The sequence below is a fragment of the Ranitomeya imitator genome, chromosome 1 (assembly GCF_032444005.1).
Source record: "Ranitomeya imitator isolate aRanImi1 chromosome 1, aRanImi1.pri, whole genome shotgun sequence".
In the NCBI taxonomy this organism is placed as follows: domain Eukaryota; kingdom Metazoa; phylum Chordata; class Amphibia; order Anura; family Dendrobatidae; genus Ranitomeya; species Ranitomeya imitator.
The window spans coordinates 855,764,338-855,789,415 of NC_091282.1; the positions used below are offsets into that span (position 1 = coordinate 855,764,338).

Genomic DNA, 25,078 nt, shown 5'->3' on the forward strand with positions numbered 1-25,078 from the left:
AGAATGCAGACTTAGATGGATTGGTTTGCAGGCATGACATTGCATTTGCAGAGCCCCGATGTACCTAAACAGTACAAACCCCACCACAAGTGACCCCATATTGGAAACCAGACCCACAAAGGAACTTATCTAGATGTGTTGTGAGAGCTTTGCACCCCCAAGTGTCTCACTACAGTTTATAATGCAGAGCCGTGAAAATAAAATTATTTTTTTTCCCACAAAAATTATTTTTTAGCCCCCGGTTTTGTATTTTCCCAAGGGTAACAGGAGAATTTGGCCCCCAAAGGTTGTTGTCCAATATGTCCTGAGTACGCTGATACCCATATGTTGGGGTAAACCCCTGTTTGGGAGAGCTCGGAAGGGAAGGAGCACTCTTTTCCTTTTTCAATGCAGAATTGGCTGGAATTGAGAGAGCCCCTGATGGGCCTAAACAGTGGAAACCCCCCAATTCTAACTGAAACCCTAACCCAAACACACCCCTAACCCTGATCCCAACCATAACCCTAACCACACCCCTAACCCTAATCCCAACCCTAATCCCAACCGTAAATGTAATCCAAACCCTAACTTTAGCCCCAACCCTAACACTAACTTTAACCCCAACCCTAACCCCAACCCTAACTTTAGCACCAACCCTAATCCTAACTTTACCGCCAACCCTAACCCTAACTTTAGCCCCAACCCTAACCCTAACCCTAATGGGAAAATGGAAATAAATACATTTTTTAAAATTTTATTATTTTTGCCTAACTAAGGGGGTGATGAAGGGGGGTTTGATTTACTTTTATAGGGTTTCTTTGGTGGATTTTTATGATTGGCAGCCGTCACACTCTAAAAGAAGCTTTTTATTGTAAAAAATCGTCTTTGCATCACCACATTTTGAGAGCTATAATTTATCCATATTTTGGCCCACAGAGTCATGTGAGGTCTTGTTTTTTGCGGGACGAGTTGACGTTTTTATTAGTACCATTTTCGGGCACATGACATTTTTTGATCACTTATTATTCCGATTTTTGGGAGGCAGAATGAACAAAAACCAGCAATTCCTGAATTTCTTTTAGGGGGGGCGTTTATACCATTCCGCGTGTGGTAAAATTGATAAAGCAGCTTTATTCTTCGGGTTAGTATGATTACAGCAATACCTCATTTATATCTTTTTTTATGTTATGGCGCTATTACACAATAAAAACTATTTTATATAAAAAATAATTGTTTTTGCATCGCTTTATTCGGAGAGCTATAACTTTTTTATTTTTCTGCTGATGATGCTGTATGGTGGCTTTTTTTGCGGGACAAGATGACGTTTTCAGCAGTACCATGGTTATTTATAGCCGTCTTTTTGATCACATTTATTGCACTTTTTGTTCGGCAGTATGATGAAGCGTTGTTTTTTGCCTCGTTTTTATTTTTTTTATGCGGTGTTCACTGAAGGGGTTAACTATTGGGATAGTTTTATAGAGCGGGTTGTTACGGACGTGGCGATACCAAATATGTGTACTTTTATTGTTTATTTTTAATTTACATAAATAAATGGATTTATTGGAAAATATTTATTTATTTTTTTCTTTATTTGGGGATTTTTTTTTTATACATTCTATTTTTTTTTTTACTTTATAACATTGTCCCAGGGTGGGACATCACTATATTTCATCAGATCGCTGATCTGACACTTTGCATAGCACTGTGTCAGATCAGCGATCTGACAGGCAGTGCAAGGCACCTCAGTGAAGGACCCAGAAGGAGCCCCGTGGCCATTTTGGATCCGGGGACTCCTTCCAGAACACGGAACAACGCGATTGTATCGCATTGTTCCAGTGGGAGAGCGCAGGGAGCCCCCGTCCTTGCGCGATGCCCCTCTATGTCGCTGTCACTACTGGCAGCGGCATCAGAGGGGCATTGCTGCTGGGTGTCGCTGTCACATACGGCACCGAGGGCTTATCTGCAGCATTCTGTAATGCTGTAGATAAGCACCCAATGTATCCTGAAAGATGAGAGAAAGAGGTTAGATTATGCTCACCCAGGAGCGGTCCCCCTGCGGTTCTGGTCCGATGGGCGTCACGGTCCGGTCTGGGGCCTCGCGGTCCGGTCCGGGGCCTCCCATCTTCTTATGATGATGTCCTCTTCTTGTCTTCATGCTGCGGCTTTGGTGCAGGCGTACTTTGCCTGACCTGTTGAGGGCAGAGCAAAGTACTGCAGTGCGCAGGCGCCGGGAAAGGTCAGAGAGGCCCGGGGCCCGCGCACTGCAGTACTTTGCTCTGCCCTCAACAGGGCAGACAAAGTACACCGGAGCCACAGAGTGAAGACAAGAAGAGGACATCATCATAAGAAGATAGGAGGCCCCAGACCGGACCGCGACGCCCATCTGATCGCAGCGGGACTGCCCATGGGTGAGTATAATGTAACCTCTAACCTCTTTTTCTCATCTTTCAGGATACATCAGGGGCCTATCTACAGCATTACAGAATGCTGTAGATAAGCCCCTGATGCCGGTGGGCTTCGCTCACCTTCGATTTTGGGGGTGACAGGTTCCCTTTAACTCTGTCTGCCATACATGTATGGAGCAGGCTTGGCAGTTGCCTGCTTTGCTACTAGCTCCAATAACTGCTGTTCACCCCTTAAATAAGTGATCAACAGTGGCTTTCAAGGCAGCAATGCGGGTGGCCATCTCCCCTCCATAATGTGATAGCGGGAATGCTGGTAGGTTGCCATATCAGACATGGGCCAGCTGAAAGCCCCCTGTCTGCTATTTCTGTGCTCTTTTGAAACCCAGCCCATGTCTGGAGATCATCATTTTGTCATTTTGTCTATATAGTGTAGTACTTTAGTATTTAAAGAAATTTAAAATGTACTGTACTGTACTGTAAATGTACTGTAATTAAATTTGTTATTGCCAGGGCTGGAAAAGTCTGATCTATCAGAATAAAAAATATAAAACTATTTAACCTGTAAACATTATAAAGCAATAAAGCAAAAATTAAGATGTCACAATTGCTTTTTTGATTGTTGCACTGCCTGAAAAAAAGTTAAAAAAAGTGATCAAAACATCATGTGTACTCCAAATGATATGATTAAAAATTTCAGCTTGGCACACAAAAAATAAGCTCACCACACTCCATTTTTTAGCCACTAAAATCTGAAATAATCTGACTAAGAATGTATCGCCATGTATGTAACAATCGCGGTCGCAGAAGTCACAACCGCAACTGAGCCTGTGCAGGTGAGGGGTCCTCTGATGCCAGTGCAAACTTCAACTGGATGTGGATACTTGAATGCTGAAGTGTATTGTGGAGCAAGGGTCCATGAGCTGCAATATACACTGCTAGCCAATCAGAGATGAGCAGCTGACGTTGGCATGCACGTGATTCGGGGCGCATGGCAATGACATCATACGCTCCCATCGTTTGCATGCTGAAGTGGACTCCACTCGACAGTGGAGCAGAGGGAAGGTGAGTAGGATAATTTATCTTTTTTCTCTGCATTAAAGAACAGCAGCAGACTGCTGGACATATACTAGGATAGGGGATATATATACCACATGACAGCTGGCAACATGATTTCCGGCAGATGGTGCTGACGGTGGAGTTATTTAAGGAATGACATGTGCCCACCACAACGCATGCAGCACTTTATTGACAGAAGCTGCCTTGGGTATATTGCTGCCATCTCCCCTGATGAACCCCATTTGGACGGACAATAAAAGGGGGGAAGTGTGGATTTTTCCTCAAGTGATAGTGTCTCAAAGGAAGATTAAAGGTGGCTAGAGTTCAGGGTCCGATGCATGAATGGACTGTGGGTCTGCGATGTGCGACAGTACCTCGCCAAGGGTATGAACTGATAGACGGATAGGAGACCCAGCACTTCTGCTGCATGCAAGCTAAAAATCCAAACTACTGAACCAGTTTGTTCTGATGAAGATCCAGTTGTGGACCGAAAACATTCAACAATTTATTGTCTGGATGCATAATAAATGAACACAATATTTTTCAAAATTTTGAGTGCCAAGTCTTTTCTGAACATTCTGAATCATTCAGCTGCCGTGATGAAAACTTAATCTCCGAGCAGTCATAAATACTCGGAGGTCACCCAAGCGTGCTCGGGAAAACCCGAGCAACGAGTACACTCGCTCATCACTAATACCTATATATGAATATTTGTGACTTGACCATTTTTTCTGCTTTGGTTTTTTTTTCATAAGAAACCTATTTTAAAATACATCTACAGTACAGACCAAAAGTTTTAACACACCATTTCATTGAAAGATTTTTCTGCATTTTTATGACTATGAAAATTGTACATTCACACTAAAGGCATCAAAACTATGAATTAACACATGTGGAATTATATACTTAACAAAAAAGTGTGAAACAACTGAAAATATGTCTTATATTCTAGGTTCTTCAAAGTAGCCACCTTTTGCTTTGATGACTGCTTTGCACACTTTGGGCATTCTCTTGATGAGCTTCAAGAGGTAGTCACCGGGAATGGTCTTCCAACAATCTTGAAGGAGTTCCCAGAGATGCTTAGCACTTGTTTGCCCTTTTGCCTTCACTCTGTAGTCCAGCTCACCCCAAACCATCTCGATTGGGTTCAGGTCTGGTGACTGTGGAGGCCAGGTCATCTGGCTTAGCACCCCATCACTCTTCTTCTTGGTCAAATAGCCCTTACACAGCCTCGAGGTGTGTTTGGGGTCATTGTCCTGTTGAAAAATAAATGATGGCCCAACAAAACGCAAACAGGATGGAATAGCATGCCGCTGCAAGATGCTGTGGTAGCCATGCTGGTTCAGTATATGCCTTCAATTTTGAATAAATCCCCAACAGTGTCACCAGCAAAGCACCCCCAAACCATCACACCTCCTCCTCCATGCTTTACGGTGGGAACCAGGCATGTAGAGTCCATCCGTTCACCTTTTCTGCATCGCACAAAGACACGGTGGTTGGAACCAAAAATCTCAAATTTGAACTCATCAGACCAAAGCACAGATTTCCACTGGTCTAATGTCCATTCCTTGTGTTCTTTAGCCCAAACAAGTCTCTTCTGCTTATTGCCTGTTCTTAGCAATGGTTTCCTAGCAGCCATTTTACCATGAAGGCCTGCTGCACAAAGTCTCCTCTTAACAGTTGTTGTAGAGATGTGTCTGCTGCTAGAACTCTGTGTGGCATTGACCTGGTCTCTAATCTGAGCTGCAGTTAACCTGCGATTTCTGAGGCTGGTAACTTGGAAAACTTATCCTCAGAAGCAGAGGTGACTCTTGGTCTTTCTTTCCTGGGGCGGTCCTCATGTGAGCCAGTTTCTTTGTAACGCTTGATGGTTTTTGCCACTGCACTTGGGGACACTTTCAAAGTTTTCCCAATTTTTCGGACTGACTGACCTTCATTTCTTAAAGTAACGATGGCCACTTGTTTTTGTTTACTTAGCTGCTTTTTTCTTGCCATAATACAAATTCTACAAGTCTATTCAGTAGCACTATCAGCTGTGTATCCACCAGACTTCTGCACAACACAACTGATGGTCCCAACCCCATTTATAAGGCAAGAAATCCCACTTATTAAACTTGACAGGGCACACCTGTGAAGTGAAAACCATTCCCGGTGACTAGCTCTTGAAGCTCATCAAGAAAATGCCAAGAGTGTGCAAAGCAGTCATCAAAGCAAAAGGTGGCTACTTTGAAGAACCTAGAATATAAGGCATAATTTCAGTTGTTTCACACTTTTTTGTTAAGTATATAATTCCACATGTGTTAATTCATAGTTTTGATGCCTTTAGTGTGAATGTACAATTTTCATAGTCATGAAAATACAAAAAAATCTTTAAATAAGAAGGTGTGTCCAAACTTTTGGTCTGTACTTGTATATATCTGATTTAGTGTCCCTTTCACTTGGGGATTATACTTTGGTTAACCCTCTTTTCTCATCACACTGAGATATGAGTTTAAGCAGAAAGGTTAATTAAAGACATAACTTTAAGAGCAATATTATTGCCTTGTTTCAGAAGGCTCATAAAAGATACTGTATATATACAGTATATACATGTTACTCTGTATGTCTCCAAACTACTGAGCTTTATTGTCTGCACAGCTCAGTATATATTAGGCACCAAGAATCAGACAATAAGTTGTTTTACACTATAGCACTTTATTGGGTGTTTGGTGGTGGCTTTGCTAAGGAGTCATGGTGAGGGTCAGGGGGATCAGTCGATGTGGAGCAGGGGTGCCACTTCGCTATCCAGGGTGCCAACCTCCGCTGTCAGGAAAGGTTATCTTTATGGTAACATACATTCTATCTTCCCTAGACTCTTCCTATTTTTTTTATTTATTGTGCTAATAGTATTTTGCATATCCCGGTGGATAACTTCCACGGCATCATTACTTCAAGACCCTGCACCAACTCCTTTTTAAGAAACAATAGTGGTATTTTTTTAAAAGAATTAAATAAAGGTTATTTTTAAAGGTTTTTTTTGTTACACTTCGTTCTCTCTGGGATATATATACCAGGAAGGAGCCCAGGATGGGGAACATTCCTACATAATAGGGGAGGGGGCAATTCATGTGTCTTTATAGGATTTAGAATACTACAAGGGCCCATACATCTGACCAACATGCGGGGGGCACATGGGGAAGGTGGTGTGTAGGGGGCCCAGGTCCAAATTTTACATCTCAGCCATAGGACTATAGTTATACCACTGACTATCACCATAATGGTACTGAAATGAAGAATCGTATTGCTAGAAATTTTTTACAGAGTACTAAATGCCATAAAAATAAAATACAATGGCAGAAGCAGTGTTTTTCCTCAATGTCACTACACTTGGCATTTTTGTTCCCATTTTCATTGATTTGATTTGATAATATGAATAATGTCATTCAAAAACTACAACTCATCTTTCCAAAATAAAGCTTTCATATGGCTATGTCTAAGGACATATGAAAAGTTATATCTCTTGGAAGAAGAGGAGAAAAAAACTAAAGTGCAAAAACTGAAATTGGCTGGGGCATAAAGGGGTTAAAGTAGTGGCGTAGCTACCAGATGTGGGGAGAGGGTGCGGACGCCCTGGGCCCTGAGCTCAGAAGAGCCTACCTGGAGCTATGTCACCCATAAATGTATCAGAGTGCCCACTACCGCTCTCTATTCTGTAGACCACAGGTTGCTTTAAGCCTGCAGTCTACAGAATTGCCAAGGTTACACCGCGCTGGGACTCTGTCATAGCACCAACACACGCACAAAACTTCAAAGTGTTGGTCCACCCGGGCCTTGAACTCGTCAAGACCATAGTTTAGGTGAGTATATGATTTTTTTTATTGTAATTAAAACTTGTTGGGGCATCACTAACAATGGGGGACTCTGAAACAGTGATGGGGCCTTCATACATTGGGGACTAATTATAAAGTGTGGGTGCCAATATACAGTTTGGGGGTTAATGTGGTGGCCATTATACAGTTTGGAGGCTAATGCGGTGGCCATTATACAGTCTGGGGGCTAATGCAGTGGCCGATATACAGTTTGGAGGCTAATATGGGGACCAATATACAGTTTGGGGGCTAATGTGGGGACCATTATATAGCTTGGGGGCTAATGTGGGGACCATTATACAGCTTGGGTGCTAATGCAAGGGCCATTATACAGTTTGGGGGCTAACGCGGGGTAATTATACAGTTTTGGGGCTAATGCGGTGGCCATTATACAGTTTGGGGGCTAATGCAGTTGCCATTATACACCATACTGTGTATAGAGGAGCTGTACATTAGGGACTCAGTGAACAGTATTAAATGTTATGTGGGCTCTTAAGAATCAATATTGTTATAGGGGCATTCAGAGTATTCTGGCCATCTAAGGGGCAAAATGTAGACACTATTTTCCATGGGGCTATTTTACCATCTATAGAAAACAAATTTGGCATTATTACTATTTCAGGGACACAGTGATGGGGCACTAAGAGTAGTGCTGTTATTGTGCCAAATAGCAGGTGTAAATAGGGACACATACGGCAGCAGCGGCTCAGTATTGGGATATCAGCAGGATAGGGAGTTTGTGCAGGTTGGGGATAGATGGGGATGGTGCTGGGAATGTGAGAAGTCAAATGTGTCTTTGTTGTAATCTCTGCAGACTGAGTCCTGGCTGGAGAAGTTGTCATGTCGGTCTGGGCCAGATGGAAAAGACAGGAAAAATGAACTATTCCATTAGAAAGAATGACAGCTCTAAGTTAATTTATACTGTATAATTGCAATGAAATCACTGGTATGTTCTGCAAAACTGGTATCTACCACTATATGTCACCAAATATTGGGTAATCATCAGTGCGCCACCATAGTTCTAATCAGGGTTACCGGTTAGGGGCCCACTCAGATGTTTAACCCCACTGAGTTGAACCCCTAGCAAAATAGGGATATGTTACCTTATTGCAAACATTCATGTTTTACTTTGAAAAGTTGCAGTATTTCAGAGAAAACATACTTTAACTGAATGGGGAATGAGGTGACTGAGAAAAATAATCAAAAAGATGCATATCTGTCTGCGGAATGGGGCAGAGGTGCTAACAAATGGTGAAGTTCCTATAAATGTAAAAATCCCTAAATATGGACTTTAGTAAGATATTACATACTAGATGGTGGCCCGATTCTAACGCATCGGGTATTCTAGAATATGCATGTCCATGTAGTATATTGCCCAGCCACGTAGTATATTGCCCAGCCACGTAGTATATTGCGCAGCCACGTAGTATATTGCCCAGTGATGTAGTATATTGCCCAGCCACGTAGTATATTGCCCAGCCACGTAGTATATTGCCCAGCCACATAGTATATTGCACAGCCACGTAGTATATTGCACAGCCACGTAGTATATTGCCCAGCCACGTAGTATATTGCCCAGCTACGTAGTATATTGCCCAGCGATGTAGTATATTGCCCAGCCACGTAGTATATTGCCCAGCCGCGTAGTATATTGCCCAGCCACTTAGTATATTGCCCAGTCATGTAGTATATTGCCCAGCCACGGAGTATTTTGCACAGCGACGGAGTATACAGCACACAGCCATGTAGTATACAGACTTAAAATAAAAAATAAACATATACTCATCCTCCGTTGAAGGTCCTGTGTGCGGTGCACGCGGCAGCTTCCGGTCCCAGGGTTGGTATGGGTGCAGGACCTGTGATGACGTCGCGGTCACATGACCGTGACGTCATGGCAGGTCTTTCTCGCAGGACCTGTGATGAGGTCGCGGTCACATGACCGTGACATCATGGCAGGTCCTTGTCGCAAACCATCCTTGCCACCGGAACCTGCCGCTTGCATGGAGCGGTCACCGGAGCGTCACGAGGAGCGGGAAAGGCACCGGAATGTGAGTATATGATGATTTTTTATTTTTTTTAATTATTTTAAACATTAGATCTTTTTACTATTGAGGCTGCATAGGCAGCATCAATAGTAAAAAAGTTGGTCACACAGGGTTAATAGCAGCGTTAATGGAGTGCGTTACACCGGTCCATTAGCGCTGCCATTAACCCTGTGTGAGCGCTGACTGGAGGGGAGTATGGAGCGGGCACTGACTGCGGGGAGGAAGGAGTGACCATTTTCTTCCGGACTGTGCCCGTCGCTGATTGGTCGTGGCTGTTTTGCCGCTGTGAAGGAACAAATTATGAAAGATTCTCCATTTTGTGATTTGACTCAATTTTGTTGTTGGTTAAAGATAAATTCTGTTATTTACTTAGGTAGAAGGTTACAGCTGCTATGAACTAACTGTCCTGTTTCTCACGAAGATAATATTTTGTTATTCAGCTAGTCTATGGTTCATAATTGGTATAAAGACCTTGAGTATTCTAACTCAAGTGAGCCAGATAAGAGACTCGTGGGGGTATCGCTATACAAGACTGAGGCATCTGTTAATATGTTTTTCTATGCCAAAAAGACATGACCATATCTGTAGTTCCCATTTTTCCTGTATCCTCATGGGTTAAGTTTTTCCTGTATTCTTATAGGTTAAGAACTGTGAACGTGTTCTTATGCTGATTGGTTGAAGTATAATTTCTATGACTATGAAAAGTCAGACAATAAACAGGGGCACAGAGATCTGCTCGATCCCCCACACAGAGGCACGAGTCTCCGTCTGGTCATTTTCAGTTGCCGGCAACGCCCTTTAGATTAATTTGGAAATCACTGAGTCAACCGTGAAGGATCACTTTAGATCCTCCCTCAACAGCTTGGCGCCCGAAAACGTGGGGCCCCAACCAGGAACGCCTCTGCCCCCCGGAGGACAACAAGACAAAGGACCCTCAGAGCGGACACAGGCACTGGAAAATTGGGACTGATCATCCCCCACAACAACCACGGTAAGTTGGCAGTTATACTGTCCAGACTGACCGTTTGGTGTGGTTTTCCTGTGTTTGTTGCTGCAAAGAGGATCTGAGGTTTGTCCCCGATGGTGGGTGATTTTTGGGTGGAATCATATGGAGGTGTAGTTCCGTTGGGAGCCCAGTGCTCGAACCGTACCTCATAAGGGACGGACACCCCGGATTGACCAGTGATGTAATTCTCTTTATAGTCAAAATATCCTGAATTCCTGATCATTGTTAGAATCAGGCGCGGTGAGGTGATCGAAGATTGGGTAGGATACGTAACTCAGGAATATATAGAAGTATACAGTATATATATATCCAGAGGTATTCGGAGGGAAGTTTAAGACTCCCTCCTCCTTTCACTGAGTACCGCGTTTTTGGGTTGTCCCAGTGGGGGACAGGTAAACCTAGTGGAATAGACTATATACGGCTGCTCTGGTACTATGCACGACAAAGTAAGGATATTTAGCTCTAAAGGAGAATCATGTTTCCATGGAAGTAAGAGAAGACTTTGAATTTGTGTGTTGAATCTGATACTGTTAGCCCAAAGATGAGGAAAATATTCTCAATGATTGGTTTTTCTAAGGTGTTCTGGCATATGAATTGTGCGATGAAGGTTTTGTAGAAATTAATTAAGTCTGAGAACTGCTGCATTCTGTTTCTGTGTATAGATTTCCAAAATATCCGATGGGAGGGGTCAAACAGCTGCGCTACTGCTTTCTTTTGTGTTGAGGAATGCTGTGATGTTCTTATCAGTTCTGTGTTTCTGGTATGGAGGGGGCGAGTCACTGCGTCCTCTCGGAATTTTCTATCCTTGTGTTGTGTAGTATGTGCAATAGTACAATGTTGTATTGAATTAGAAAGAAATATCGTAAGTTCAAGTTGGAATTTGAAAGTGAAAGAATTGTGCCTATTTTAGAAGAAAACATGTAAGAGATTGTTTGGTTATCAGTGTAAGTAATTAAAAGATTGGTAAAAGATTTATCTGCTTCAAGTTGAGTGGTTGATATATAGCAAATTAAGGATTAACAGAGAAAGTGAATTCGGATTTGTTTTTGTTACGTTGAAAAAGGAAAGTTGTCTATTACTATGACAAAAACTGGATGTTTGTGGTGCAAGAAGGAACTGAAAAAGTGATTGAGGGTAATGTGTTAGAAAGACAAACAATTAAAAATGATAATCTGAAACAGGGGGGCTCCCTGCTAGATGATAAGGTCCCTCCCCAGGAAATTAAGCCTTTTCTCCCGACTGTAAGCCCTATGCCCCTCAACCCCAAAGCTCCAATATATCCTGGGTTGCCAAAACTATGATCCTGCCGGGTGGATTTGTGATGTGTGCAGAGTTACTAATTCTCAGTGGAGAGACGTCTGTTACAATTGTGGAGCGAGGAGACCCGGGGTCGTAGCCCCCACCTTTCCCTTGCTAAACGCTGACGGCACTTATTATCAGCCACCGCCAGCACCAGTCCCTGCTATGCTTAGTATTGCTGGTGGTTATGAGTATCCACCCCCTCCTACTTTAGTCACCCTATTCAGAAATACCACCCATGGTTTTCTATAGACAAATAGCAATGAATCGAGAGATTTATTCCACTCCCCGGAAAGATCTGTTACACTTACTCCATGTGAAGTCTGGAGAGGGATATTTTCCAATTATTGAGGGTGGCATAATGTATAATGTGAACGGGGAACCTATGAGAGTGATGTTGATTTCTGTAATGCTTTAAAGGTTTGGGCACAAGATAGATTAGCGGACCAAGCTACCCCCCCTAACAGATGTCACACAGGACAAGGGGGAGACTGCCGAGAAGTTCTATGGGCGTCTTATGGTAGTACTTAAAGATTTGGGGTTTTCACTGTATAATAAAGCTTATTCACACCTTTTTGTGGCAACTTTGATGTCCGGCCTTAAATCTGAATTGAAAGAGGCAATAATGTCAGTTAGACCTGACATCGAGAATTCCACTCCGAACGATGCACTAAAAGTAATTAAAAGTTTTCAGAAGAACTTAACCCGCTCTGTATCAGCAGTAAAATTAGAGGTTAAATCAAGCAGCTGCGCTCTCTAGCCCCCAGCTCAGTACAAGGACGCAGCTGGTTCCTTATCAGTGGCCCAAGCAAAAGGCTCCAGCTCCCCTCCCTTACACAAATCCAGTCTCATACTTCAATATCTATTTTAACCCTGTGTCTGGAAATCTCCCTCGCTATGTTAATTCTCAGACCCAGAGCTTGTTTTAATTAGAGTAGATGGCAGACCCAATAAATATACCCTCACAAAACCCTTCCCTGTGGGACCTTTCCCTGAAGTTACTGCTCAGTTCGTAATCTCTCCCTCATGTCCGGTAAATTTACTGGGGACAGATTTTATTATCACAGTTCCGCTCCAGAATATAATTTTCAAGATGATGGTCAAATGGTATTTACGTTATATAATCCCTATGCAGATGAACATAATGAGATGTATATCTTACATGCCCTTCCCACGGTTATGATGGCCCTGATAGGCCCAGATCCACCCCCAATAATGCCTGTAAAACCAGTAAAAGTGTTTCTCAAACCTGGTGCCCCCTTTTCCCAAAGTCCATCAGTACCCTTTGAAACATGATCAGGAGCGGGGCCTCAAGGGGCAAATACAAACATTACTCGATAATGGTGCCCTGGTACCCTGTGTTTCCCCATGTAACACGCCCTTGTTTCCCGTTAAGAAAAAGACCCCACCCGGCCAACCCCCTGTGTACCGGCTGGTACAAGACCTACGGGCAGTTAATGCAGCTACTGTTCTAGAAACTCCAGTAGTGCCTAATCCATATACTCTTGTCCCAGATATCTCAGGATGCTGCTTGGTTCAGTCATCGACCTCGCCAGTGCCTTCTTCAGCATTCCATTACACCCAGATTGCCAGTTTCTGTTTGCATTCACTTATCAGGGACGACAATTGATGTGGACAGTTATGTCACAAGGGGCCCAAAACAGTCCCAATCAGTTTGCAAAAAATACGGGCCAATGTATTTTACCCTGGCAGTTAGAATATCCTTATGTCACGTTGCTTCAGTATGTGGGTAACCTTTTGTTGTGTACACAGACAGAGCAGGAAGCCATTGTTGCCACTGTTAGTTTTCACAAGTATCTGGCAGATCTGAACTGTCGGGTTTCGGCCTCGAAACTTCGGTTCTTCCTTGGTCAAGTGATATTTTTGGGTCACTGTCTCCTTCAGGGTGCCAGACACCTCACAGAAGAAAGAAAAATAGCCGTCAGCTACAAAGGATGAGACTGAGCTCCAGCGTTTACTTGGACTATGTATTTATTGTTGTCAGTGGATACCGGACACATCCTGCATAATGCTACCTCTCTACAAGGCCCTGAAAGACTGTTCAAGATATGCTGATGATTTTGGCAGATTCCACACCGGATAAGCTGTTACCACGGAAGATACTGTATTGCTCGGAGCTGCACTCCCTCCCTCCCTGTCAGGACAAGAAGCAGAACTTCAGGATCTGTCTACTGCATGTACTTTGGCCAAAGACAGGCGGGCTAATATATACGGACTCACAGTATGCATTTGGTATTGCTCATGATTTCGGAGCTCTATGGACCAATCGAGGATTTGTTACTACTGCCGGGACTCAGTGAAGAATGTTGAAGCTGTTAAAGCCCTCATGGACTCAATCAAATTACCTACCCAGGTGGCCATTATCAAAGTTAAGGAGCATGGTACTATGGAACAGGCCACAGACTGTTGGTAACGCCTGTGCGGATATGCAAGCAAAAGCTGCTGCTCTCCTACCCGTTGAACAGCCCATACCAGCTATGGTGACCACACGCTCTCAGCGTAAACAGTTACAAGAAACACTGACTCTACAGGAACCTGATGATCTATGCCAGACTGAGGTTTTCTGCCGGACCCCACGAGACCGCTTAATGACGATGCAGAGAATGTCCCCAAAGGAAGAAATGAAACAGTGGAAGCTGATGGAGCATGTATGGACAATGGTCTCTGGAAAAAGGACCAACTTGTGTGTCTCCCTAAGCGGATGTACCCTGCTATTGCCACGTGGGCGCATGGGCCCACACATCGAGGTATCTGTCAGACCTGCAATCCCGGTCAACTTCAACGTGTACCCCCAAAGCATCTTGCTAAGCCCGACTATCCTTTCCAAAGGCTCCAGGTGGACCACATCACGTTGCCTAAGTCTGAAGGTATGAATATTGTCTGGTGGTTGTCGATATGTTCTCCAGTTGGCCAGAAGTATTCCCCGTTACCAACGTGACTGCAAAGATCACAGCAAAGAAACTGGTGATGGAAGTTATATGCAGATATGGTGTTCCAGAAGTTGTTGAAAGTGACCAAGGCCCGGACTTTTCTTCTCATGTGTATCAGGAGGTTCTGACAATGCTTGGATCCACTGTAGCCCTCCATACTCCGTACCATCCACAGTCTAGTAGGAAAATTAAGAGGCTGAAAGGCACACTGAAGGGACAATTGACCAAAATGATGCAGGAGACTACGGCTCCATGGCCAGGGCTCTTACACATTCGTACTACCCCTATTGCAAAACATGGCCTGTCCCCTAATGAGATATTGTTTGGTGCTAGGCCCCCAATTGCAAATTTCAGTCTCAGTAGTTATCAGAAGAAACTGTCCGTGCTGTTCAATATGTTATTCATCTTAGTAAAAATGTTGCTAACACCCATGTTTTAGTTTCTTCTTCCCTTCCAGATTCAGCAGAAACCGACACTTGTCACAATTTGAAGCCTGGTGGTTTTATGGTCGTGAAAAGCTATGTCAGAAAACACGGACTAGAACCCTTGTATGATGGTCCCTACCAAGTGTTTAATGGTAATGTGTCTGTGTTGTTCACAGCGTCTGGTCTGAGGCAAATGGACTATCGCACCCGGGACCAAACCTGGTTATCTCGATTACAGGAGGTCTTTAAGGAGGACTCTGGTGGTATTTTAACTATAAGCGGCGATGACTCGAGGGAGAGGATTGAGAGACTCAGAACTCTGCTACACAGGCGGACCAAGTTATGGTGGAACAGGGCCTTTCTGGGACAGTACCTGACTCGCAGCTTAATTCCGAGGGGTCTTAGGATTCAGATCTTCCCATCATTTCCAGTGGACGATGAGATTTTTAAAAAAGAATGGGAGGATTTGGCCACTAAATGTTCCCGTGGCTTTATCGAATTACTGATGAAATTTGATGAAACGAGATTGGGTGATATTGAGAAGGAGATTGACAGTATTCAGACAATCATTAAAGACGAACTGACAACAGAGGCACTAGATAAACTTAATGGAGATTTGGAGAAGGATTTCTCCAAGTGGGAGCAGGAGATAGGGGCCGTAAAAACTAAAAAGCTACAGAGAGACAACATGGATTATAAGGAGAACAAAGTTTATTGCTGGAGGGCCAATAAAAAGACCCGTCCCTTTCCATCCCATATAAGGTCAGGCTCCGTCTCATCGCTTACATCTGCGGACGAATCTAGTATAGCTTCCGATGTGTCTGGGACAGTGGGTGGTGCTAAAAAGAGAAAACAACAGCCAGGAAGATTAGCAAAGGAAAAATATAACAACAAAAGGAGACCCACGTCCCCTCCGACTTATGACCGGAAAGCTAGAAACACAAATTTGGAGGTAATAAATCTCTCCTCACATAGTTTGTCTGAAACACAACTAGAAGTATTGAGACTGGGTCTTAATTTTGTTCCATGCGCGGGCTTTGATTTTTTTACAGCTGTGAAGGACACACACCTCTTTTGTCGCAAGCTCATTCTAAAGAAGTTACACTGTCAAAGGAAGATAGATCCAAATTTATCCAGTGACGTGGAACAGGAAGCTCTTGAAGCATTAGAAGATCTATTGAGAGAACAAGACACCGATGATAAAGGTAAATTTCCTGCCTCTGTTGGATCCAGATCTCTCACTTTCCCCCCCTTGTCCCTATGTCCGCAAGTGGAAATTTTTTGTAGACTTGTCATGGAGGACTTGAAAAAAATCCCGGGGTGCCTTGAAGGAGTTGAAAGCATTAGAATCTGTGGTTATCAAACCGGTGGACAAGGGGGGGAATGTGGTGATCTGGCCAACTGATAAATACGAAAAAGAGGCCTTTCGGCAATTGAGAAATAAAACCACTTATCAAATTCTATCCCATAATCCAACATTAACCTTTTCTAGGGAGCTGGATTCAATTTTATCCTACGCGGGCGAGTCTGGTATTGTTCCCAGAAAGGTCCTGGATGGACTATTGCCTAAATTTCCAAAAATCCCGACCTTTTACCTTTTACCAAAGGTACATAAGGATATTGTTAATCCTCCTGGCCGTCCTATTGTCTCTGGCATAGGAGGGTTGAGTGATAGTGTTTGTAAATTCATTGATTTCTATCTCAAACCTTTGGTTGAAACCCTCCCCTCCTATGTCAGAGACACTACCGATGTGCTGGCTCGGGTCAATGGTCTGGCCCTCGAGGCGGGCATGTTATTGGTGACCATCGATATTGAGTCACTTTATACCTCAATTAGACATGAGGATGGTCTTAGGGCGGCCCGCTTCTTCCTGGAGATGGCTAACTGGGATGGACATTTTTCGGAGTTTATTTTGGATTTGATTCAGTTTGTGTTGACCCACAATTATTTTGTTTTTAAAGATAGGTTTTTTTTGCAGTTACAAGGTACCGCAATGGGCGCGGCATGTGCCCATGCCTATGCAAATCTATTCCTTGGATACTGGGAGAGATCTATCTTTCAGGGGGACGGGGCACATGCCGCGGACCAAGTGGTGGGCTGGTTTCGGTACATCGATGATGTGCTGATGATCTGGAACGGTGACGAGGCCAGCCTATCCACATTTATGCGGTACCTTGATGACAATTGTTTTAATTTAAAGTTTACTTACCTTTGGCATCAGAAGGAAATTAATTTTCTTGACATTACGTTGTGTGTCGCGGAGGACGGTTCCATTGAAACGGATCTGTATCGTAAAGAAACATCTGTAAATTCGTTATTACACGCCTCCTCGGCACACAACTACTCTGTCATTAAAGCCATCCCAGTTGGCCAGTTCTTGAGGGGGAGGCGGGTCTGCTCTACCAATGCCCGCTTTGAAGGTCAATCATTGGCCCTTGCTGATAGGTTTATGACTAGAGGATATAGCCAGAGATGTATCAAGGCGGGATATAGACGGGCAAGAGCTACAGCAAGGGAGGACCTTTTAACCCAGTCCAAAAAGACGAGATCTACGGGCAAGTCTGAAATTAGGTTTATATCTACCTCTAATTGCCACTGGGATCGGATGCGGGAAATCTTGACGAGGCACTGGTCGATTTTAAAGACTGATAATATTCTTGCGGCCCAGCTACCACAGGCTCCATTGGTGACACAACGGAGAGGGAGGAACCTTAGGGATAATTTAGTGCGGAGTCACTATGTGGCAGCACAAAAACCCTTATTTACAAACCGTTCCCCTCGCGTTGGATGTTTCCCATGTGGCTCGTGTGTCGCGTGTCCTAATATCCTTAGATGTGGGACCTTCAAGACATCTGATGGGAGCAGGGAATACAAAATTCGAGAATTCATTTCGTGTAGTACTACCCATGTGGTGTATTATGCCACCTGTCCCTGTTCCCTCATTTACGTCGGTCTCACATCTAGGGAACTTAAAATTAGGACACGCGAACACGTGCGTGATATCATAGCCGGTAAGGATGCCTTGGATGTGTCATCACTTAAAACTATGCCGAGGCATTTCAGAAAGTACCACAACTCCGATCCCAGTGGCTTAAAAATGAGGGGGATTGATAGGATACATGGTGGTATCAGGGGTGGCAATCTAAACCAATTATTGGCACAACGTGAATGTAGGTGGATTGTCACCCTTGATACCATGGCCCCAAAGGGCCTAAATGAGTCTATCAGCTTTGCCCCGTTTTTATAGGTACTGCCAGTCTTGCTCTGCCTGTGTGGATAGTGCCTATATTGGCAACGTATTATGTTTCAGATTCTGAGTCCTCATCCTCTCTCTACTTATTGTGTGGGGTCGCCCCCGCTTTGTTTTTATTTGTACTGTGTTTATTGATTGTTCGTCTTTTCCTTTTTCCTTAATTAGTTCGGTTATGCTGATTGGCGGAATCCGTCTGAGACCATTTCTCTTTCTGCTGCTGAAGAATCACTCAGATGAAGTCTTGCGGATGTATTGTGCACATTATTTTCTCACTGTATCATCTACATTTCACATTTTAAGCTGTTTTTTATTCTGGGGAGTCACCTCGATATCCTCCTTTTTTGTCCTTGTATTATAATTGTATGCACATCTCCATGTGTTGTATATGCCCTTATTGGGCCTTATTCTCACTACAGGTGCTAGCACACAGGGTTTATAACCTTATACTTATTTAACACTTTCTGTCACTGCAGTCTTGTTTACACCTTCTTGCAGCGCATCGCTGCGGTTGGAGACGAGTGGTGCCTTAGTTACATCTACCGTCTCCACCGCGGCGATATATTTTAATATTTATGTCTCTGACAATATGGCCGCTATTGTGGTCTTCACTACAATGGCCGCTCTGGGTGCGCGTGCGCTCCTTGGATCTGGTTCTCTCCATCTCACCTGCGGCCGTCTGTAATCGATGTGTGCGCATGTCATGACGTCATACGGCAGACTTCCACCCCCATGCTCGCGCATCGTTGACGGCCGCTTGTGCCGTGGAGCCCGGATCCGGGTGCGCATGCGCCGGAATCCAGCGGCATTTCCGGTTTTGTTAGTATATTATGGCATTTGAACAACTGATCACCATCCCCTTTTGAAAAAGCTTGGCGGCGAAACGTGCGTCAAGGGGTTCCTGGTGCATAGTGGGTGAGCGGTCCGGTCACCATATGGGTAAGCACGCAGTGGTTAGTACTTACTGATTGATTCATTAGCATTTATTCCATGAGGCACTATTCCTGGATAGCGGGGATGTATGCAGGAATCAATCCTGATTTAGTGTGACAATATGAATGGCTTCTGACTGCTAGCATTTTTCTTGCCCCCGGATACATACTATGCTCCCCATGCACACCAGTACAGCTAGAGTTCTCTCCTTATTTTCCACCTGTTATGGTGCACAATTGTAATTTTTAATTCTTTGGTCATATAGTTTTTGTATGTTTGTATTAATAAAGTTATTGAATCTTACTATGTTGTTTGGGATTTTTCTACTCCGTTTCCTTGTTGTTATACATGGTCAAACAGACTAGTAGCAAATAAGGGGACATAATGTTTTAGTTTTTCGTATTTCCATATAATAATATTGGTAACCGCATGGGACAGCCTAAATTCTCCAACAGCCTTGAATAATAAGTTTGTACAATATCATGAAAAATTAATAGTATAGATGGGTATAGCCAATAAAATTGTCAGTTCTATTTTCATTTACCCTATGATTACACAAATGTGGGATAAATTGGTTAGGGCCACAGATTATCCAGATGATCAAATTTGGGGATATATTGGATATACTTAATGCCACTGCCTGTGTTATGAATCTGTTGAAGGGTTTAAAGCCCACTGATTGCTCAGATTATGTCCCACTAATTCATGAAGCACCTAAACTAAAGGTCCCAGGAGGAATAACCGTATTAGCTGATAATTATACCTGTTATAATTCCCACGACACTACAGGTACACCAGTAGGGGTCTTCGAGACAGGTTTCTGTAAAGAGAACAGTTCCCTGGATACTGACTTGCTAGCTAATCATACACAGTATATGTACGACATTTATTGGTTATGTGGAGATGGTAAGCTCCGTCCTAGGTTGCCTAATGCCTGGACAGGTCAATGCACCCTTGTTAAACTAGCTATGCAGTTCAAGATTTTACCTTGGGATCCAGAGACACCTGATGAATATACCCGAAAGAGGAGAAGTCTCGATCAGCTCCACATGAGTTATGAAGAAGATCCATTGGTATATGTCGATGGCATTGGAGTGCCAAGGGGGTTGCCTGACCAATTTAAAGCCCAGAACCAGATCTATGCTAGCTTTGCTTTATTAATCCACAAGTGCAGATTAATAAAAATGTTGATGGGATCAATTACATATATTACAGTGAACAAAGGTTTGTCAATTTTACCTGTGATGCTTTCCAAGGTATAGTTGAGGAGTTGAGCCCTAACACTAGAATGACCCTCCAAAACCGACTAGCCCTTGATATGATCTTAGCTGAGGAAGGAGGAGTCTGTGGGATGGTGGGAGAGGAATGTTGTAACTATATCCTTCAGAACTCTGGGGTAAATGGAAAGACCATGATAGCCCTTAAAAAGATAAATGGGTTAGCAGCAGAATTAAAAACTAATGTTGGAGTAGACACATCTTTCTTTTCCGGCTGGTTGGGTGGGCTCAAAGGATTCTTTCAACAAGCTTGTCTGGTACTGATTGCCCTTCTTGTAGTTGGATCGATAATCCTCTGTTGTGTTATCCCCCTGTATAAAAAGGTTATCACTGAGGCAACTCCGACTGGCACCTTCCTCAACCAAGAAGTAGACTCACCAGAGTATGATGGCACTGATCCAGGGGAGATCCCCAAGTACGTCCCCCTCAAGAAGTTAGACAATACCCTTTACTCTCAGATGATGCTAAGAGATTTAGTTTAGGGACAGCGGGAGAACTCCATGTGAAGCTAGTGAAGGGTTCAGCTGCCTGGAGGCCTCTCACAAGGGGAGAGCTTCTGAGGTGTCTGGATGAAGCAATCCACCTCCCCTTTCCCCATCACATGGACAGTCTCGAAGGAACTTTCTTTTTAGGGAAAAACTTAGTGTTTAGGGGGGATTGTCAAGTTGAAAATATATATCTTTATACTCTTTTGTACTTTTATATATTCTTATGCTGTGAAACAATAAGTTTTTCCCCTTATGTTTAACATAGTAACATAGTTAGTAAGGCCGAAAAAAGACATTTGTCCATCCAGTTCAGCCTATATTCCATCATAATAAATCCCCAGATCTATGTCCTTCTACAGAACCTAATTGTATGATACAATATTGTTCTGCTCCAGGAAGACATCCAGGCCTCTCTTGAACCCCTCGACTGAGTTCATAGTAACATAGTGTTTGCTAATGCAAATTTAACTGTATTTAAGATGGCTGCCAGTATTCACATAAGTTAGAAGATATTCAAAGACTCAGAGATTAATATGATAAAGACAATGACCGTAATAAGGACAGTTGGTGGGCAGACACCTTCTCCTTTCTTAATCCAGCCAATTGGTTTGAGGGACTTGCGGCTGGATAGCTGGATTCTTGCAAAGTTTGTTACATGTCACTGCCTTTATCCTTGTCATGTATGTAATACTAAAACTTGTTCTTTGGTGTATTTCTGTATGTATTAGGAAATTCTGCACTAAGACAACTAATGATGAAACCAAAAGCGTTGCCACGCCTGCTTTTCTCTACACCGATTTCACAAAGTTACCTGATGAAGATGTTGAAGCCAAGCGCATGGCTATCTTCAAAAGATCCCCACCACTGTTATCAACAATTGTTATTCATAAATTCTAGTATACAGGGGGGACGGGTATGCCGCAACAGCCATGGCTGGTAACCATGTACCCCTCGAGCTTATAGCTTGGGATAGTACCTCTGATGCTGGACATTAATTAACAAAATTTATCTAGGGGGGAATGTGAAGGAACAAATTATGAAAGATTCTCCATTTTGTGCTTTGACTCAATTTTGTTGTTGGTTAAAGATAAATTCTGTTATTTACTTAGGTAGAAGGTTACAGCTGCTATGAACTAACTGTCCTGTTTCTCACGAAGATAATATTTTGTTATTCAGCTAGTCTATGGTTCATAATTGGTATAAAGACCTTGAGTATTCTAACTCAAGTGAGCCAGATAAGAGACTCGTGGGGGTATCGCTATACAAGACTGAGGCATCTGTTAATATGTTTTTCTATGCCAAAAAGACATGACCATATCTGTAGTTCCCATTTTTCCTGTATCCTCATGGGTTAAGTTTTTCCTGTATTCTTATAGGTTAAGAACTGTGAACGTGTTCTTATGCTGATTGGTTGAAGTATAATTTCTATGACTATGAAAAGTCAGACAATAAACAGGGGCACAGAGATCTGCTCGATCCCCCACACAGAGGCACGAGTCTCCGTCTGGTCATTTTCAGTTGCCGGCAACGCCCTTTAGATTAATTTGGAAATCACGGAGTCAACCGTGAAGGATCACTTTAGATCCTCCCTCAACACCGCGACCAATCAGCGACTTGGATTTCCATGACAGACAGAGGCCGTGACCAATGAATATCCGTGACAGAAAGAAGGACAGACGGAAGTGACCCTTAGACAATTATATAGTAGATATTAATGTGCATTGAAACATATCGCTACTGTAATAGAGATCCAAATTTTGGATCTGCATCTTTTGCATTTAGGCAGATTTCTACATTTTTTGGAGTAAAGACTTATTATAGTTAGACATAAATATACTCACAAGTGAAAATTTTCCTCCCACACAGGGTTGAGGTTTCCATAGATGGTCTTTGTTCTTTTCTTTGTTTTTCCAACCTGAACAGTAACATAGGGATCACTGGAGCCCGTCTTATCCTTGGCCTGTAGACCCTGTGCACACACCACTGCAAAACAGTAATAGACATTGAGCCATATAAAATATCCAGCATCAAAAATGTCTAACTTCTCAAAAAGGTTTTTATAAACATTGTAATCATTACCAAGATCACAGAATTCATTAATGTGGTCTCCCCATGTATTACTTAGAAATATCTGGAGATCATTCCTATCCCTTTTGGGTGAATTTCCACTGTAGAACTTTCTAATTTGCAGCATGTCAATTTGGTTGAGGACTTCTGCACATTTTTACTGTGAACTTAAAGGGATTGTCCACTACTAGCACAACCCCTCCTTGATCAAAATGTTTGGCCCCCATAAAATAATAAAGTCTATATTCACCTTCCGTGCCAAGGCCGTTCCAGCGATAATGGCACTCGCTCTACCATGGGCTCTCGTGTGGTGTTGTGACACGTGACGCTGTGACTCCAATCAGCGCTGGCGTCACTGTCCCCACCTTTGGACAAATCGATCATGAAGAGGGAGTCCGGGCTGCAGCTGATCTCTGACTTCCTCTTCATGTTTAATTTGTCTTCATGTTTGATTTGTCTGAAGGTGGAGACAGTGACACCAGCACTGATTGAGTACCGGCATGACAACACCGCAAATGAGCCCCGGGAAGAGCGAGTGCTGACACCGCAGGAACGGCGCCGGCACAGAAGGTGAGTATAGGTTTTATTATTTATCGGAGCTAAGTGATGGGTATGACAAGACAAGTCGTGGACAAATTCTTTAACCCTATGTAATGCACAGGATGAAATTCACTCCACAATCTGTACGCAACATGTCGTATTTATTATGGGTTTGAGCTAAAATCTATAACAGAAAAGATCTGTAGTCTAAAAGTGTAAGTTCTCATTCAGATGACAATTTTTCAAGTACGAGGAAAACAGATTGAGTTTCATCAAGTATTTTCATCAGAGTTTGGTCCAATTTTAACCCTTTTACCATACAAGCCCGTTTTCACCTTCCTGACCAAGCCAAAGCTTACAATTCTGACCACTGTCACTTTATGTGGAATTAACTCTGGAAGCTTCAATGGATCTCAGTGATTCTGAGAATGTTTTCTCGTGGCATATTATACTTCATGATAGCGGCAAAATTTGTTCTATATGACCTGCGTTTACTTGTGAAAATATCGGAAATTTGACGAACATTTTTAATATTTTGCAACTTTCAGACTTTTAATTTTTATGTTCTCAAACCAGAGAGCTATATTACACTAATTAGTTAATAAATAACATTTACCACATGTTTACTTTACAATCATCATCATTTTTTAAACATAAACATAATTTTTAATTGTTAGGAAGTTAGAAGGGTTAAAAGTTGATCAGAAAGTTCTCATTTTTGCAACTAAAATTTACAAAAAACATTTTTTTAGGGACCACGTCACATTTGTAGTGACTTTGAGCGGTCTATATGACTGAAAATGCCTGAAAGTGACAACATTCTAAAAACTGCCCCCATCATTGTCCTCAAAACCATTTTCAAGATGTTTATTAACCTTTCAGGTGCTTTATTGCAAAAACGTTACATTAGCCCCCAATTTTTTACTTTCAGAAGGGTAACAGGAGACAATCTGTTGTACAATTTCTAATGAGTACGCCAATACCCCATATGTGGGGGAATACTACTGTTTGGGTGCATGGCAGGGCTCGGAATAGAAGAAACACTGTTTGACTTATTGAAAGCAAAAATGGCTGGAATCAGGAGCGGATACCATGTTAAATTTAGAGAGCAAATTATATAACATATAAGTAAAATGTTCCTTTAGCCCCAAATTTATTATTTTCACAAGGACTCCACATACAGAGCCCCTAAGTCCTAAAAGAGCATAATCCCCCCTCAACTGACCCTATTTTGGAAATTATACTCCTTTGGGAATTTATCTACAGGTGTAGTGACAAGTTTGACTCCATGTTTTTTTATCCAAAAACAAGCAGCAGTGGATATTGCTGAGTGAAAACTACAAACTGCCACTGTAGTGCCTAGTATGTTGTAGTGCCCAGTATGTTCTAGTGCCCAGTACATTATGCCCAGCTCATTTTCTGGAGACACTAACCCATAAATTAGACTGATCGCTTAAAAAATACCAAACATGTTAACTCTAAACGTGGTTTAGGTACATTTCGGATTT

The 25,078-nt window shown here is 42.8% G+C and overlaps 1 protein-coding gene across 1 annotated transcript in view; it reads right to left on the reverse strand.

Moving 5' to 3' along the window:
* UNC13A (unc-13 homolog A) overlaps positions 1–25,078 on the reverse strand; it is a 381,474-nt gene that overhangs the window by 190,925 nt on the left and 165,471 nt on the right. Inside the window, exon 18 of the mRNA XM_069741790.1 lies at positions 22,805–22,946. Coding sequence (XP_069597891.1) covers positions 22,805–22,946 — 142 coding nt within the window. The remainder of the gene's footprint in view (positions 1–22,804; positions 22,947–25,078) is intronic.